The 16,581-nt window shown below is 57.1% G+C and overlaps 1 protein-coding gene across 2 annotated transcripts; it reads right to left on the bottom strand.

The window, feature by feature from the left end:
• Positions 1 to 7,885: 7,885 nt before the first annotated feature.
• LOC120643362 (protein TONNEAU 1b-like) lies at positions 7,886 to 11,431 on the bottom strand. 2 transcript variants are annotated; one of them, XM_039919714.1, is made up of 8 exons: positions 11,228 to 11,429; positions 10,382 to 10,514; positions 9,799 to 9,887; positions 9,589 to 9,711; positions 8,669 to 8,799; positions 8,543 to 8,568; positions 8,297 to 8,453; positions 7,886 to 8,115 (listed from the first exon to the last, which is right to left on the bottom strand). In XM_039919714.1, the coding sequence occupies exons 1-8, from the start codon at positions 11,312 to 11,314 to the stop codon at positions 8,091 to 8,093; spliced, it is 771 nt and encodes a 256-aa protein (XP_039775648.1). In that variant the 5' UTR covers positions 11,315 to 11,429; the 3' UTR covers positions 7,886 to 8,090. The 2 variants fall into 2 exon arrangements, with proteins under 2 accessions (XP_039775648.1, XP_039775649.1); XM_039919715.1 differs by lacking the exon at positions 7,886 to 8,115 and having other exon boundaries at positions 8,293 to 8,453; positions 11,228 to 11,431.
• Between the last annotated feature and the right edge of the window lie 5,150 nt (positions 11,432 to 16,581).

The following is a 16,581-nucleotide window of genomic DNA, read 5'->3' as shown; positions in this document are numbered from 1 at the left end:
CCTCTAGGGTGGTAGCCAGCCTCAAACCATTGAGCCTACCTACCAGGGGGTCCTGGCATCCGCTTCAAAGCCTTCATGCAGACCAAGGTCCGGTTTCAATGGTAGACAGACTCAAAACAACTGAGTCTATCTCCCAGGGGGCCCGAGCATCCACCTTGTCCCAGACACCATGAATGGATTCTGCATGCGCCAAACAGCTAAGTTGCAGTATCATTGCTACCATATAAGCAAATTTGATTCTTCTCTCTGTAGTTCTGTATGCTACGCAGGGAACAAGACGCTTGCTCGTCTTACAAACTATGTGACACCCATGCCAAGGAGGTCCGGAGTATCTTCTACGGCTCACGTGGCAGACAGGTCCAAACAACTGAACCTATCCGCCAGGGGGCCAGGGCGCCAGGGTGCCGCATACCGCAAATCAACAACCGACAAACAGCTAAGTTGAAGTTTCTTCTATTTCAAAAACTTTCAACTAATACAATGTTTGTTACATAATGCAAAGGAAAAAAGATACAATCCCCAGCCTAAGGGTCCGCAGGCTCTCGCTTGAAGTAGGCGGCGACGAAGTTAACGACCTCCCGCACGCTGTCCCGAGCGGCGGCCTCCGTCTCTGCTACAGGGCCATCGACCACGGGCGCCAGCGAGATGGCCGGGTCGTGGCTCCGGAGGCAGGTCAGGATGTGCTCCGCCACCATCCGGATCAGCTCGCGGCCCTCAGACTCAAGCTATCCAGCAAGGACTGGCCCCAGGCGCTGGAGCCTATCCGAAGCAGAACTCAGCACCGGGAGGGCGTCAGCTACCGAAGCTGGCGGCACCGCCACCTGGATCGGGCTCAGACCAAGTGGCACCAGCGCCAGGCTTGCTTCGCTTGCCCAGTCAGCGATCCGCTGGGCCTCGACGCGCTGGTCTTCCTGATGCTTCCGGACCGCCTCCCGGACAGCCTCCTGCACCCGGGTGTCCAAGGCCGCCTTGGCCACCTCCACCTCGCGGGACCTCTCCTCGAGCTCGCGGGATCTCCCCTCGAGTTCGTGGGACCGCTCCTCCAGCTTGGCCTCCTTCTGCTCCGCATATACCTTCCGCTTCTTGAGCGACTCTCGCTGGCGCCCAAGCTCTTTCTCTATGCCGGTGGCGTGAGCCTCCCGCTTGGCGAGAGATTTCCGGTCTTCCTCCAAATCCGCCTCGTCGGCAGCCAGCTGGCAGGCTCTTTCCTGCAGTTGTTCACGCCATCCCTGCAGAGTCGTAGAGAAGACATCGAGCTCCTGCCTCCGGACCTCGAGGTCCTCGCTGCGAGTCTCCAGCTCTGACTGCTGGGCTGCGAGGTGGGCCTCGAGGTCGGACCGTTGAGCAGCGAAGCCAACAACCTCCAGGGTGAAGTCCTGCTCCCGCTGCGCCAAGGATTTCTCTCGGTTTGACACTGCGAGCTCTCGGTCAAACACCTTCTTAAGGTTGACTCGGTAGGCCTCTTGGTCCGCCTTGAGCTTTGACCGAGTTTCCGCGGCGTGGGAGGCTTCAGCCTTCGTGAGCGCCTCCAGGCGGGTGTGCCAGTCGGAGAGGTGCTGACGCTCGCTCTCCAGCGCAGACCACTCCCGCCGGAAGGCCGCCTCGGCAGAGGAGGTTGCCTCCTCGATCGACCGCCGAACTCGCAACAGCACCTGAGGAAGCGGAATCGCATCCTCCTCCGGGGATTGGAGCTGCAGGAGCCGTCTACCAAACACCACCTCCAACTCTTCCTCCGCAACAGGACCGGAGCTGGAGGTAGGGGCTTCCGCTGCGGCACTTGTCTCCGGCGCCTCCGCCGCCGCCGAGTCGGGAGCGGCCGAGCCCAGCTCCGGCGCCCCCGCTGCTGCCGAGTCGGGAGCGGCCGAGCTCAGCACCGGCGCCCCCGCTGCTGCCGAGTCGGGAGCGGCCGAGCTCAGCTCCGGCGCCCCCGATGCCGCCGAGTCGGGAGCGGCCGAGCCCAGCTCCGGCGCCTCCGCCGCCGCCGAGTCGGGCGCGGCCGGACCCAGCTCCGGCGCCCCGCTGCTGCCGAGTCGGGCGCGGCCGGACCCAGTTCCGGCGCCCCCGCTGCTGCTGCCGAATCGGGCGCGGCCGGACCCAGCTCTGGCGCCGCCGATGCCGCCGAGTCGGGCACGGCTGGGCCCAGCTCCGGTGCCCCCGCTGCCGCCGAGTCGGGCGCGGCCGAGCCTAACTCCGGCACTCCCGCTGCCGCCGTAGCGGACGCGGCCGCATCGGGTGCCCCCTCCACCGATGCGTCAGGAGCGGCTGCGCCCTGCACTGGCACCTCCACCACCGTGTCGGGTGCGGCTGCACCCAGCACCGGCGCTACCACCGCCGCCGCTGCTGCACTGAGCACTGCAGAGTCTGGAAATGGCATGACAGTCAGCATCGCATCATGTGCCACGGAGTAAGCAGCAGGACGCCGTACCTGAGGGTCCCGCACCTGCTGCCACCGTCGCTGTCGATGCTGAGGTCGCCGCCGCCCGGGCACCTGCTGATGTGCCAACGGTGGTAGAAGAACCGCTGGGGCGGGAACCCCTGGTAGCAAAGCAGAAAAGCCATCAACAAAAACAAACAAACAGAACACCGGCGCAGGCAAGGAGAGCAGGATGACACTAACCCGGCAGTACCGGGTACCCAGCGTCCCCAGAGCCCGGGCCTCTTCTCTTGTGGCTGCTGCTGTTGCTGTTGCTGTTGTTGCCCGTGCAGCTGCGATGCAGGCGCAACCCGGGCCTGCACCCGTTGCTGCTGTTCCTGCGGCTGCGGCATGGGTGCAACCCGAGGTCGCACCTGTTGTTGCTGCTGCCGCCCGCGTGCCTGCTGCCGCTGCTCTTGCGGCTGCTCCTGCTGCTGCTGCTCTTGCTGCCGGCGCGATGAGTTCCTCGGCGGCGATGGTGGTGGTCCAGTTGCGCCAGAGGACCCGTGGGGGCCGGCAGCCCGGGAGCTACCTTGGCCTGCGCCCTCAGAAGACCTCTGGCGCTTCGCGGCGGGCTCCGAGACCAGGGTCCCGTCGCCCCGGAGTAGCCTCCGCCGGCCTGCGTCCCCCGACGACGCACCGGAGCTGCTCTGAGCCCGGCTAGAACCGGCCGCGGCCGCGCTGCTAGCCGCGGCCTGTTTCCCCTTCGTAGTGATGCCGGACCCCGCAGCGCCCAGCGTAGCCTGATCCCCGGACGTGCCAGGGATCCGGAGCCCGCGGTTCGCGTCGCCTCCGGTCTGGCGTGGGGCCAGTCCCCCGTCGTCCAGAGTCGGCAGGGTTGCCAGCACTGCCACCCTCGCGGAGTCCTCGCAGAGGGGGACTATGCCCTGCGGAAGGATCAGGTTCTCCGGGATGAAGGTGTCTCCCGTCACGTTCCGCACCAGGACCTCCAAGGCCTCCTGGGTCAGGTCGCTTCCCTCCCCGCGGTGGGTCCTGCTGCAATCGTTGAGGCCGGTGAAGCTCCACGCCGGTCGTGGCCGCTGCTTCAGGGGGGCGATCCGCAGCTTCACGAAGTCGCCGAGCACGTGCCATGAGGTGAGGCCGCTCTCCGCCAGCGACCTGATCTTGTCCAGCACGGAGTCGAACTCCGGCTGCAGCGACGGCTTGGCCCTCCAGGATGCTTTGTCGGAGGCGGGCCCCGCGATCGGCAGGGCAAGGCGCTCGTTGGCTTCGGTGGTGGCGATCACCCAATCCCTGCGCCACTCCTCCCACCTTCCGCCAGCAAGGCCGGGAATGTAAGGAGTCGGCAGGTCGCTCCTTATCTGGAAGTAGTACCCTCCCACTTCGTCCCTGCTCCTTCCGGACCTCACCAGAATGAAGAAGTAGCGGAAGAGGATGACGCAGGGCCGAACTCCTACAAACATCTCGCATAGGTGCACGAAGATGGATGTCAGGAGGAGGGAGTGCGGCGTCAGATGCTGAAGTTGGAGGCCGAAGTCTTCCAGCAGCAGCAGCAAGAATGAAGAAATCGGCAGTCCCACGCCGGCGGAGACATGCGAGGTGAATAGCACGAACTCCCCGGCGCGGAGGTTGCCAAGGGGAACCGAGCCTGCTCGCACCCCCCAGCCGGTCTCCTGAGCACTCCACCCAAGCAGGCGGCGCACTGTGTTCAGCTCTCCCTCGGTTTGGAAGCGATGGGGATGAACAAGGGATTGCCATCCCTTGGTGGGTGAGGAAGGAGCCTGTGTAAGGGAAGAGAAGGGCGAGGAAGGCTCGGAGGCAAAGGGGCGCAAAGGCTGGAGGAAGAAGACGAATGCGGGAAAGCAACCGTGGAATGCGGTATGCCCCGTTATAAAGCCTGACTCAAGCGGCGCGCCCCGGAACCGTCGCCGGAACTCAAGCGACGCCCGCACCCGGAGTTGGCCGCCCAGTCCATGATGTGGGGGCCCAGGCCCACATGTCAGGGAGGGTGGGTAATCAACGAGGGTGCAAGAAGGCGGGATCCGAACCGTCGCCTGCGCGCGTGAAGCAAGGCGAAAGCCGAGCTGACGTGCGCGCATTAATCGCAGGCGTGGCCGAGCTTCGAGCTACGCCGGTGGTAAATGACCCGTTTACTCCGGCCGCAGCAATGCCGAACGTCGCGTGTGTGACTAGGTGAACCATTGATAGTGGGGCCCATAGTCAGTAATCTGTTGCGACGTGATGAAGCAGCAACCAACCCGATGGGCGGTCAAAGCCGGTCAAGACCCCTGCGGAAAGGAGCTTCAAGCTATACAGAGCCAAATCGCTGAAGTGGCCCCACCTGTGGGTTCGTACCTCTCCCAAGGTGGGCCCGGGGGCCACTGTCGGTACCCCAGGACTGGGATACCCACTTTTACTGCAGTAAGGCAGGACCCGCGTAGTTACCCGTAGCTGCGCGGGAAAGATGGAGTAGCCAGGCCCCACAGGCCAGTTTTTTCCCTCACCAGGCCAACGGCCCCGGACCGTTCCCCGCCTGAGGATGGGTCCGGTGACGCCACGTGTCTACACCAAAGGGAAGCTCCGAGCTGACCGCCGAGGCCTCGGACCCCCAGAGGGGTCCGGGACCTCCTGCGCCCGTCCAGACGCCCCTCACCGAGTAGGGGTCCGGAGCCGCCGCGTGTCCCGGAGACGTGGGGTTGTGCGCGAGTCTTCCGCAGGAAGACTCGCCCACCTACCGCATTTAATGCGATGGACAAGGCGTGCTCTGCCACCGTGGTACACAAGACAGCCTTTTGTCAGGCCCCGCTGCGCGCCGCGTATTACCAAGGAGCACAGTGGAGCCGCCTGAGCCGTGCCCGCGCAGAGCCCGTCTGCCGCGTTAAATGGATACGACGGCTCGGCACTTTTCCATCATGCCACCTACGCCGCTCCCTACACAGCCGCTCAGCTACGTAACAGGTGATGCTACTAGCTGCGTCGGGCTCCGTCTCGACAAGACAGCACCAAGACATGATGGACGGAGGGCTCCGGGAGCAGGCGAGCGAATCCAAGAGAGAGATCTCCTTCGCCTGCAACGCCATAATGTATGAACACCCCGTAATTTTATATCGCATCGTTGGACCCACCTGTCGGGGATCCAACAGCCGTGTACGCGCCCCCTTGAGATATAAAAGGGAGGTGCCCGCTGTGCACAGGGATATCTCCACAATCCAGACAGGAAAACTCTCACACCTTCTCACTCTCGTGGGAAGGCAATACAACACACAGTGGACGTAGGGTATTACGCTCCGGCGGCCCGAACCACTCTAAATCTTGCTGTGTTCATCGAGTTCTTGAGGAAGATTGATCTAAGACTAGCTGACCCCCGAGTACACACCCTCTGGGCTAGGGCGGGTGCCTTCCGCCACCCGGCTGTGGTTTGCAGCACCACGACAGGAACCACAGAATTACCAAAGTAATTGCATGCTCACTTGATCAAGGTCCTTATTATTGCCCGAGTAAATTGCACCCCAGGTCCCCAAACTTGTCCTGAGATTTCACTTGGGTCACTAAACTCTCAAATCGTGCATCTGGGTCCATAAACTCTGTTAAGTGTTTCGTCTGAGGTCCCAAATGCGCCACACAAGCGTCCGAATCCGACGTGGCCTGCCACGTGTTGCCACAGTGGCAAATATTTGCAAAAATCCCCCTGTATATTTTTATCTTCTCCCATATGCTCCTTTTCTTCATTCCTCTCTAATCTCCCTCCCTCTCTCTCTCCCTTCCATCTCCGTTCGTCGAGCACCTCCGCCATGGTCTGCTCTGCCCGAGGCCGGCCTTCGCGCGCCACCGCCTGCTCGCCTGCTCGCCGGGGACCGCGTCCTGGTCGTCCACCACTTGGTCCCGCCGACGAGGAGCCGCCGCTGCCACGAGGGACGCCGGACACAGCCGCCGCGCGCACCGGTGAGGGGGAAGGATACCGGCCGCGCGCGCAGGGCCCGACCTCGCCCACCGCTGCGGCCTCCATGGCTTGGGACAGAGCACAGAGCAGAGGGGAGCTCGAGGCCCCTCACCGGACGGTGCCTCCACCTCGGCGCCATGGTCTCGAGCTGCTCCTGCCCCGGGAGGGGTGCTCCGCCCGGCTGTGAGCCCGCCGCAGCCATGGCCCGGGCGCGGCGGCGCGGAGCTCGGTCGCCCACGGGCCTTGGCGGCGCGAGCTCCAGGGCTGCCGCGGAGGGGGAGGGAGGATGGAGGATGGAGGTGCGGGGCGGGCGCACTGGAGCCGAGCCGAGCTCGCCGCCCGCCGGGGCCGTGGAGGCTGCCGCCCGCTGGGGCTCGAGGGAGGAGGAGGGGGATGGAGGCGAGGGAGGCTAGAGCAGCGCCGCGCGTCGGGTCCGTCGAGGATTCGCTCGGTGACGCCCGCCGGAGAGGGAGACGAAGGGGAGGTGCCGTCGCCCGATGGCCTCCATCGCGCCTCGCCCCACGCAGCTGCGGCGGAGGAGCTGAGGTGTGCGCGGACGGCCGGGTGCGGCGAAGGAGCCGCTCCTCCCTGCCAGCCTCCGTGTGCGGCGGCGCCATGGCCCCTCACGGGTTGGGAGGAGGGATGGCGCTAGGGCCGGCGGCGGCGCAGGGAGGGAGGGAGCCAGGGCCGGCGCCGGTGTGGGAGGAGGAGGGGCGCCTTCCACCGGAGTAGAGGAGAGAGAGAGAGAGGAGGGGAGGGAGGAAGGGTCAAATGGGAGAAGATGAAACTCTGGAGAGGTGTTTTTGCAAATATTTGCTAGTGTGAGAACACGTGGCATGCCTCGTTGGCTTCGGACGCTTGCATGACGCATTTGAGACCTCAGACGAAACACTTAATAGAGTTTAGGGACCTAGATGCACGATTTGAGAGTCTAGGGACCCAAGCGAAATATCGGGACAAGTTTGGAGACCTGAGGTGCAATTTACTCTTATTGCCCGCTCTGCCTTACTACCTTCTCAACAAATAATTTGAAGCAATAAATCACCTTAGCACTGCTGCGGCTAGACAGGAGAAAACACATGATCGAAATCCATAGGCAAATAGGCAAAGAAGTGTAAAACCACATAAATTGTACTTGAAGGTTCAATTCTGGGTTCTCATAAGTCTAAAAAAGCAGCACAAGAAATGGACACCCAAGGATATAAGCTGCAACTCGAAATGGTAACACACAAGGACACAAGCTGCAACTTCCATCTTGATTACCACAATGACAGTTTTCACAGATGTGCTGCCTGTGTTTGTTGTCTCTCACACAGTACACATTTCAGTACATGTATTGAAAAGTGTGGGAAACCATGAGTGCATTAATTTTGATGGTGTTTTGAACTGAAGGAGATGCAATCTGTGGTGTGCAGCCAGGCGTACTATCTATCTATAACAATCTAGTAGAGATGGCGATGCAAGGTGATCAGCAGGGAGGCGCAAGCCTCCTTCATCTGTCATATCAAATAATACTGTACCCTCCAAAGTTCAAAGCTTCATCACCATCTCCACATTAAAGGCAGGCCTCAAGAAATAATAATCTAATCACTTAACCTTGATTAAGCAGCAACATTTGTTGTTTGTTACAAGAAAGTCATAACCAGTCAAGCAATCATCATCTCTCTAATAGTAGCAATCCCACTCACTCAAAGCATCATAGCACTGCAAATGAATGGTACAAATTACACAATACAGGGTCAGCCAAACAACTCCGAACGAAGCCTTTGTTGTTTGTTACTCGGCACCATCCCCTGAATGCCTGCAAAAGCACACAGTACAATCATCACTTGGCATTCTCGATCAAAAGTAATTGGTTAATTGCATTGCCTCCGAGATGTCGCAACTAAACACATTATGAGGGAGTGATCAATCAATCGCACCTACCTCCAAGAGGTCGCACCTAAACACATTACGAGGGATGATCAATCAATTGCACCTACCTCCAAGATGTCGGCAGATTCCGAGATTTCCGGTCTAACTGGATGTTCTCTAGAGCAGTTGATGCCCGCAGCACCTCTTCAGATATATCATCGGCATCATATCTCCAGTTGTACTCATCTTTCCTTGTGTTGGAAACTGAGGATCCCCCTCTGCGATCTGAACATAAGTACAGAGGGCACTTGTTTCAGACTTTACAACAGCACTACATATGAAGAACTGAACGAATTTCACATCAGGACACACACCTGATGTATGCGATGATGAGATTGACCTGGCAAAACCAAAGTAAAATATGTTACCCTCACACCTAATGCTAAAAACAAATAGCTGACGCATAAGTACAGTGGCAAAAAGTATGGCATCATGCTTACCTTCCCATAGGAGGCAGGCTCCCAATTGATGATGATGGTGGCCTCCTCATGTTCCAATTTTCAGCATTTAGTGATGGTTCAGATTCTGAACTCATCATCCTCCTACCACCCATCCTTGTTTGAGATAAATTCTGACCAACACAACATAGTTAGACAACCAAAGCACACTGTGGAAAACCATAAATTTTAAGCTAAAGTTTTGTCGACTATATTTGGAGATCAATGACAAAAACCTTGTCAATAAGAGTTAAAGTATGTAAAGCACCTTTGCTTGCTCAGGGACAGCGAAAACCATGCTGAATTTTCTCAAAATTCTTATATGCAATGAACTGAAGTTCATAGACAGAAAGCAGAATAAATGCAGCTCATACCCCAAGCAACACAGATCATCAAAAGGAGATCTTGACCACAGATCTTTATATCAATACGTTGAGATCAACAAATCATATGTAAACAGATCTCAGTATGATGATAGTAATAAGGTATTGTAAACATAAACAAATGCCATGCATTGTAAGACAACTGACCAAACTCAAGAACCGTATATCAATTTCCATCAATTCTGATTATGCTTAGAATCATCGTCTGCATTCCCCCAATGTTTAATCTTTCTAGCAAACTTAAAAACAGTGAAGATGTGCTTGATCTTGATTATATCCATCTCATTAAGCTGAGAATCCAGAATTACAACACCTCTTTTGTTTAAGGCATCACTTTCATGGGTATCATAACTGTCTCAAAACTTTCCTTGGTACCAAACATAATGCATAAGAGGATCCATAAAGAACCATATGGTTTTTCAGGAAGAAACAAATACTGGGTAGGTTGCCCAAAATCTTTTCCCTTTTTTATTTACTGGGAAACTTAAAGTAATAAAAAGATGATTCTTGCTTATGTTAATGATCATGCAAGAGATGAACCTCGTATTTCAGATAACCTTCGAGAACATCTAAAAGCATGGGACCACTTTCAGCACTCCTGCTCCCTTCAGCTCCACTTTTGTTAGAAAAATCCTTCAGTTCATTCTTCCAGAAGTCCTTGGGCTGATTTGCAAATGAAACAGGAAACATTAGTGGATTTTGATTTCCAAAATGCACAAACAAAATATGACAAGAATGACCACCACTTACCAGGTTACACTCTGGCAAGTAAACTTTCATTGTATGACTTAGTTGTGCCCACTCCAGGTATTCACATACAAGTGCTGTTAACAACCTACCTGAAAGTCACAGAAATTATAGAATGTAAACCATTCCATCATATGGGCAGCTTGCAAAACACATGGCTATACTTTATCCATCAAGTACTGAACATCATCCTGTGATGAAACTTAAAATAATATAAATATTGACAGTAAAATACATCATGGACATTGCTTCTTTGAACTAACACCAATGCAGAATCATTCAAAACCAGAGACTCACACAAACCATCAACCAAGAGAATATGTATCTTTCAGGTATAGTCCTAACTTTTTAGCTAAAAATATAATATGTAAAAAAGGTCACAACTTCCAGAGGGGAAAGATTATCATGCAACCCTTTATCCTTGTGGAATATTGAGAATGAGTAGTACATATTTCTAGAGGCATGTGTATGATAGGGGAAAAAAAAGGTTGCATACGCATAGGAGCATCAGAGATAAGCTGTAACTTGTGGATAACAGAAAATTTTGAAACAACTAATGTAACCGCGGCGCATTTGAAGTGCAAACCTGAAGGTGAAGCATGCAGTTGCTTAGCCCGGTCATTGCAGCTACCAAGCAAAGCAGGATTCCCACCATCTTCATTCTCTACCACCCGATCCTCCTCTTCTATGGCCTCAAACACACTTGCTCTCAGCTCAGCCTAGTCATGCAGCGAAGAAACACCATGAGGAAACTAGTGAAAATATAACAATTGACTGTCAACAGAAAACTACAGGAAAAAGATGGATAGCCACTGTTTTCATCAGCAACTATATTTCTCTATGCATGACACACATTTAACTGAATAAACACCAAACAATTAAGTTTCCACGAGAAAACCAGACAACATTTTTCTTTCCAAACTTCATGAGAAACTGTTGTTGACTACAGTCAAAACCATGATTTGCTGACATCACACCATTAGGATCAAACCCACCGTGGAGAAATGTAGGCCCAGTAGTCACGACAGAGGACCCAGAAAAAACAAGTTTCCATGTACCATGGCTGGCACATTTCCTTCTAACTGAGTTTGCCAAGGATGAACACAGCATTTTCGATTGAAAAGTAGAGCAGCAAACTAACGAGTTCGTCAAGAATGAGTACACCAGTTCGTGATGGCAACTAGACAAACAAAATCATACAAGTTGTTTTTTTCCCTCTTCAGCAATGCGTGAGCATTCTCATATCCTAAGTAAGTGGCAACCAACGGCGCCAGGCACTCAAAATGTGCACGTTAAAATTTTGGGGAAAAAAGGATATGCGGATGGAAATCGCGGAAGCGGAGGCGTAGATCCCTAAAGCAGAGGGACAGGAAAGATAGATCCGTGGCGCAGCGGATCAAGGAAGGGACGGGAGAAATGGGGAGGTACGAACCCTAATCTTGGCGAGGACGCCCTTCTTCTCGAGGGTGCGGGTGACGAGCGTCTTGAGCTCCATCATCTCCCGGGCGTAGTCGTCCATCACTGCGGGGTCTGGCGGCGGCGGAGCTGGAGCACTTCCAGATGTTGGGGATTCAGGCCAGGCCAACAATGGAAGCAAGGGAACGGGAGATCGAAGATACAGGCCAAAGGATGACATGTGGGCCCTCGTTTTTTAAGACGACCTTTGTCCCCCCCCTTTTTTTTCCCATACAGGATTTATAAAAATAATAAGAAAACGGGACAATTAATAAGCAAACTTTTTGTCGGGTATCACAATTAGTGACACCCTAATCGGGGTACTAAGATCGCTGCAAAAACACAAAACACCTGTTAAAATAATTGGGCCCACAAAGGCCCACGACCTGCCTCACATTTGGAAGAAAGGAAGGGACTCAAAGAAGCCCAGCGTACGGCCCATTCGCATCCCCCTCGAACCCGCGGAACGATCTCCGCCTCGCTCGAGGCCGTCTCTCGGCACAAGGGACAAACGGCCCCGCCGCCCAACCGACCGCCGTACGAAGGCATTAAAGGCCAGCCACTCCGCCACGGCTCAAAGGACGGGCGGCGTCAGACTGCCACTCCCACAGTGGATGTGATCGGGGTCCCCATCCGCTGACTCCGGTCACCATTCCGCCATCCCGGATGCTGTAGCAGTGCCTTGGGACCTGCACGCGGAACAAGATGGGCTTGGCACTGCTCCCATCACTGTTCTGCCGACGCCGACCATCCGGACTCGCCTCCCACTGGGGAAGGGGTCCGGGACTTCCACGTGTCCCCCGGACCTTCTAGTGTAAACGCCCGCACTCCCACCAGGGGGTCCGGGACCGTCACGCGCCATTACTATCGCTAGTCCACAGGGCCCACTACACACCACCACCACGTCGCCTGCGGGACACTGCAAGACGACCGGCACGATCTTCACAGGACCAAGGACAATGTCCAGGACGACTGCGACGCGCGCCGCCTTCCCACAGTGTACTTCCTACAGTGTTCGACCACTATACCCGCGATTCGGGGGAAAACGACGACTTCCGCGCCCCTACACTCGTGTACGCCGCCCCCTCCTTGTGACTATAAAAGGAGGAGGCGGACCCCCTTTAAGCCTCTCTGGGCTCTAACTGGACTCTATGTTGCTGGCTAGTTAGTCTCTCTCTGGTTTCTATCTTCCAAGAGAACTCTCAGCACTACCGAGCACTCATCTCAACCGACTCCACTCCTAGCAGAGACTTGGGAGCTTCCCTCCCTCTCTCGCCTCGCTTGTATCCCCTACTACAAGCACTCCGGGTGCAAGATAATACAGTGCCCTCGCACACCCCCTTTGCTGGATGTACGGCCCCGCGGCCGGAACCAGAATAAACCGTGCGTTACTGTGATTGCCTCTTGCATCATCATCTGGGACGAGGAAACACGCAGCATTTACTAGTTGGGATCCAGGCCCCCAGGTCGGGACACCGACAGTTGGCGCGCCAGGTAGGGGAAGCTGCGTGACTTTTTTCTCTCGTTTTTCCATTTGATCTGCAGGGATGGCGGGCAAATCCAACCCATACCCTATGGGTGTTTCGGATCCGTTCCCAGCGGGACGCGTGATCTCGTTCGGGAGTCTCGAGTTCAGGGCAACCGGCAACGGTTACCTCATGCAGCTCCTCTCGCCCGGACGCAACCCCGTCACCCCGACTTCACCAGCCCGACGCAACAGGTGCTCGGGCCAACGTTCGCGATAGGCACGGGCGGAGCGGCGTCGCGCAGCACGCCACAACTCGCCCACGTGGGTCGAGGCTGGCATGTCGCTGCTCAGCATCACAACTAGCGGGGCCACCGCCTCGTCATCACGTGCCTCGGCGTCATCTGCGCCGACATCGTCACCTGCTGCGGCACTAGTGCCTCCCAGGGGGGGCTTGACTTCGGCATCGCCCTTCCCCTTCGGGATGCGCAACGCTGCCGCCCACGCCTCGTTAACCAGCGCTAGCTTCATCGAGCATGAGGATCTGCCGGGTCATCATCTTCGGTCGATTCGCAGCCCCATCGCGTCGTCCCCTGACGAATCCTACCCCGAGACGGCGAGCTCGATCGCCGACGACATCGACTTCTTCATGAACAACTTCGTAGCCGAGGAGGCCGAGGACTACTCCGGGGTCCGCGACCCCGACGCTCTCCGCACGTTCCAGCTGGCGACGGCTTATTGCCTCCCCTGCTCCGAAGACTCCAGCGAGGGGGATTTCGATCCTTCCAGGGAATGCTTCATGGCGGACCTCGCGGACGAGCAAGACGACAATGCTCCAGCCAACGATGAGGACGCCAGGGCGGACGTGCGAGCAAAGCAACCGGTGGTCCCGCCTGCAGCCCCTTCCCCGTCAAGCTCAGCGGCGTGACAAGCTCAACTGGCGCAGCTCAACGAGCTTCAAGCCAAGCTCGACGAGCAGCGTCAACAAACCCAGGAGTTACGCGCCGCACTCGAGCAGCAGCGTACCGTGCGTGGTGCACACACCCAGGCGGCGGGACGTGTTGCCCGGGAGCGCATCCTGGCCGACGACAACGTCGACAAATCCCCGGAACTGAAGACGGCGAGCGAGAAGCTCGTCGCTGTGGCTTACCTACTCCAAGCTATGCCCGAGCCATCGACACCTTCGGGCCACAACCTGCGCCGCGAGGCACAGGAGCTCATCGAGCAAGCTGTCGTGCAGCAGGCCGAGAGTTCTGCGTCTCGTATGCGCTCGAAGACCCCAGAGCAGCGTGATGGGACTGCGCATCAGGACCGCAAGGTTTCTGTGCACACACCCCCAGCGGGGAAGGGCAAGGCAGCCGTAGCGCCCGGCGCGAGGGCACCCTCGGTGCACGAGTGCATCGGAAGAGTTCCCGTAAGGGAGCGAACCTGTGATACTCGCGGGCACGCTGGTGACGGCGACGCCCGCAACGTCATCGACGGCAGGAGGTACACCCCTCGACGGGGTGGACGCTTCGACCCTGAGCACGACAGGGGTGAGTCACCGGAGCCTCCGGGCACCCGGGTGTTCAGCCGGGAGATTCGAACAGCATCTTTTCCCCGCGCTTTCGACAACCCAACACCCTCGTCAAATACTCGGGCGAGACTGATCCTGCAGTCTGGCTCAATGACTACCGCCTAGCGTGCCAGCTAGGCGGTGCGACGGAGGACGCGGTCATCATCCGCAACCTCCCTCTTCATCTTGCCGACGCCACACGAACGTGGCTCGAGCACCTGCCTGCGGATCAGATCCACAACTGGGCCGACTTGGTCCATATCTTCGTGGGCAATTTCCAGGGCACGTACGTGCGCCCTGGGAACTCCTGGGATCTCAAAGGGTGTCGCCAGAAGCCCCGCGAGTCCCTGCGTGACTACGTGCTACGCTTCTCCAAGCAGTGCACCGAGCTCCCTAGTGTCACCCACGTCGAGGTCATCAACGCTTTCCTCGAGGGTACGACCTGCAGGAACCTGGTGCATGAGCTCGCGAGAAGCCGACCCGTCAACACTAATGAGCTGTTCGACGCTGCCACCAACTACGCTGCCGGTGAGGAGGCCGTTGGCGCCATCTTCGACGACAAATCGAGCAAGCGCAAGGACGATGCGCCCGCGGAGGGCAGCAACGCCAAGCCCAACGCCCCCGCCAAGAAACAGAAGCGGGGGAGGAAGGGAAAGAAGCCGGTCCCACCAAACCAGCGTGAGCCGGGGCGGGCAGAGGACTCCGAGGAGGCCTTCGCTGCCGCCCCAGACCGCAAAGGGCCTCGAGGCCCCCCACGAGGTGGTGGTGGCCAATTCGATGACATGCTCAAGAAGCCGTGCCCTTACCACAAGGGCCCGGTCAACCATACCCTCGAGCAGTGTGAAATGCTCAAGAAGTATTACAACCGCATCGCGCATCGCGACGAAGACAAGAAGAAGGACGCGGGCGACAAAGGTGGAGATGACGAGTTCCCCCCAGTGGAGAACGCCTTCTTCATCTTTGGAGGAGCAATGACGAATATGACTTCTCGGCAGCGCAAGCGTGAGCGCCGCGAAGTCTTTTCCGTCACCAAAGCCACGCCATCCTACCTCGACTGGTCGAAGGATACCATCGCCTTTGGCCGCGAGGACCACCCCGACTACGTCCCGCATCCGGGACGGTATCCGCTCGTTGTCGACCCCATCATCGGCAACACTCGCTTCTCCAAGGTGCTCATGGACGGAGTCAGCTGCCTCAACATCATGTACGCCCCTACCTTGGAGCTCATGGGGATCGGGCTGGACAAGCTCCGCCCCAGCAAGTCACCATTCCATGGCGTCGCGCCAGGGAAGCGGGTCCAATCCCTCGGCCAGATCGATCTGCCTGTGTGCTTCGGCACAGCAACCAACTTCCGCAAGGAGGTACTCACTTTCGAGGTGGTGGGATTTCGAGGGTCCTATCATGCCATCCTTGGTCGTCCTTGCTACGCCAAGTTTATGGCCGTCCCCAACTACACCTACCTCAAGCTCAAAATGCCGGGTCCGAAGGGCGTCATCACCATCGGCTCTTCGTTCGAGCACGCCTACGAGTGCGACGTCGAGTGGGTTGAGCGCACGGAAGCTCAAGCGGAGGACGAGGCCCTCGCAGCCACCCTCGACAAAATGGCGAGCGAGGCCTTGGACTCCACGCACCGACATGCCGGGAGCTTCGAACCCGCCGAGGGTATCAAGAAGGTGCCCCTCGACTCGAGCCACTCCGACGACAAGGCGTTGCAGGTCAGCGCCACCCTCGACGACAAATAGGAAGTGGTGCTCGTCGATTTCCTCCGCGCCAACGCAGATATCTTTGCGTGGGGCCCCTCGGACATGCCTGGCATACCGAGGGAGGTCGCCGAGCACTCTCTTGATGTCCGACCCAACTCCAAGCCGGTGAAGCAGCGCCTAAGACGCTTCGACGAGCTCAAGCGCCGGGCGATCGGCGAGGAGTTGCAGAAACTTCTGGAGGCCGGATTCATCAAAGAGATATTCCATCCCGAGTGGCTAGCTAATCCAGTATTAGTGAAGAAAAAGAGTGAAAACTGGAGGATGTGTGTAGACTACACTAGTTTAAATAAGACATGTTCGAAGGTTCCCTTTCCTTTGCCACGAATCGATCAGATTGTAGACACTACCGCGGGATGCGAACTCTTATCCTTTCTTGAAGCTTATTCCGGTTACCACCAAATCAAGATGAAAGAGTCTGACCAGCTCGCGACTTCTTTTATCACAACCTTCGGCATGTACTGCTACGTCACGATGCCCTTTGGCCTCAGAAACGCCGGAGCCACATACCAGAGGTGTATGCTCCACATTTTCGGAGACCATCTAGGGCG

The sequence above is a fragment of the Panicum virgatum genome, chromosome 8K, assembly GCF_016808335.1.
Source record: "Panicum virgatum strain AP13 chromosome 8K, P.virgatum_v5, whole genome shotgun sequence".
In the NCBI taxonomy this organism is placed as follows: Eukaryota; Viridiplantae; Streptophyta; class Magnoliopsida; order Poales; family Poaceae; genus Panicum; species Panicum virgatum.
This window is presented reverse-complemented; position numbering and strand designations above follow the sequence as displayed.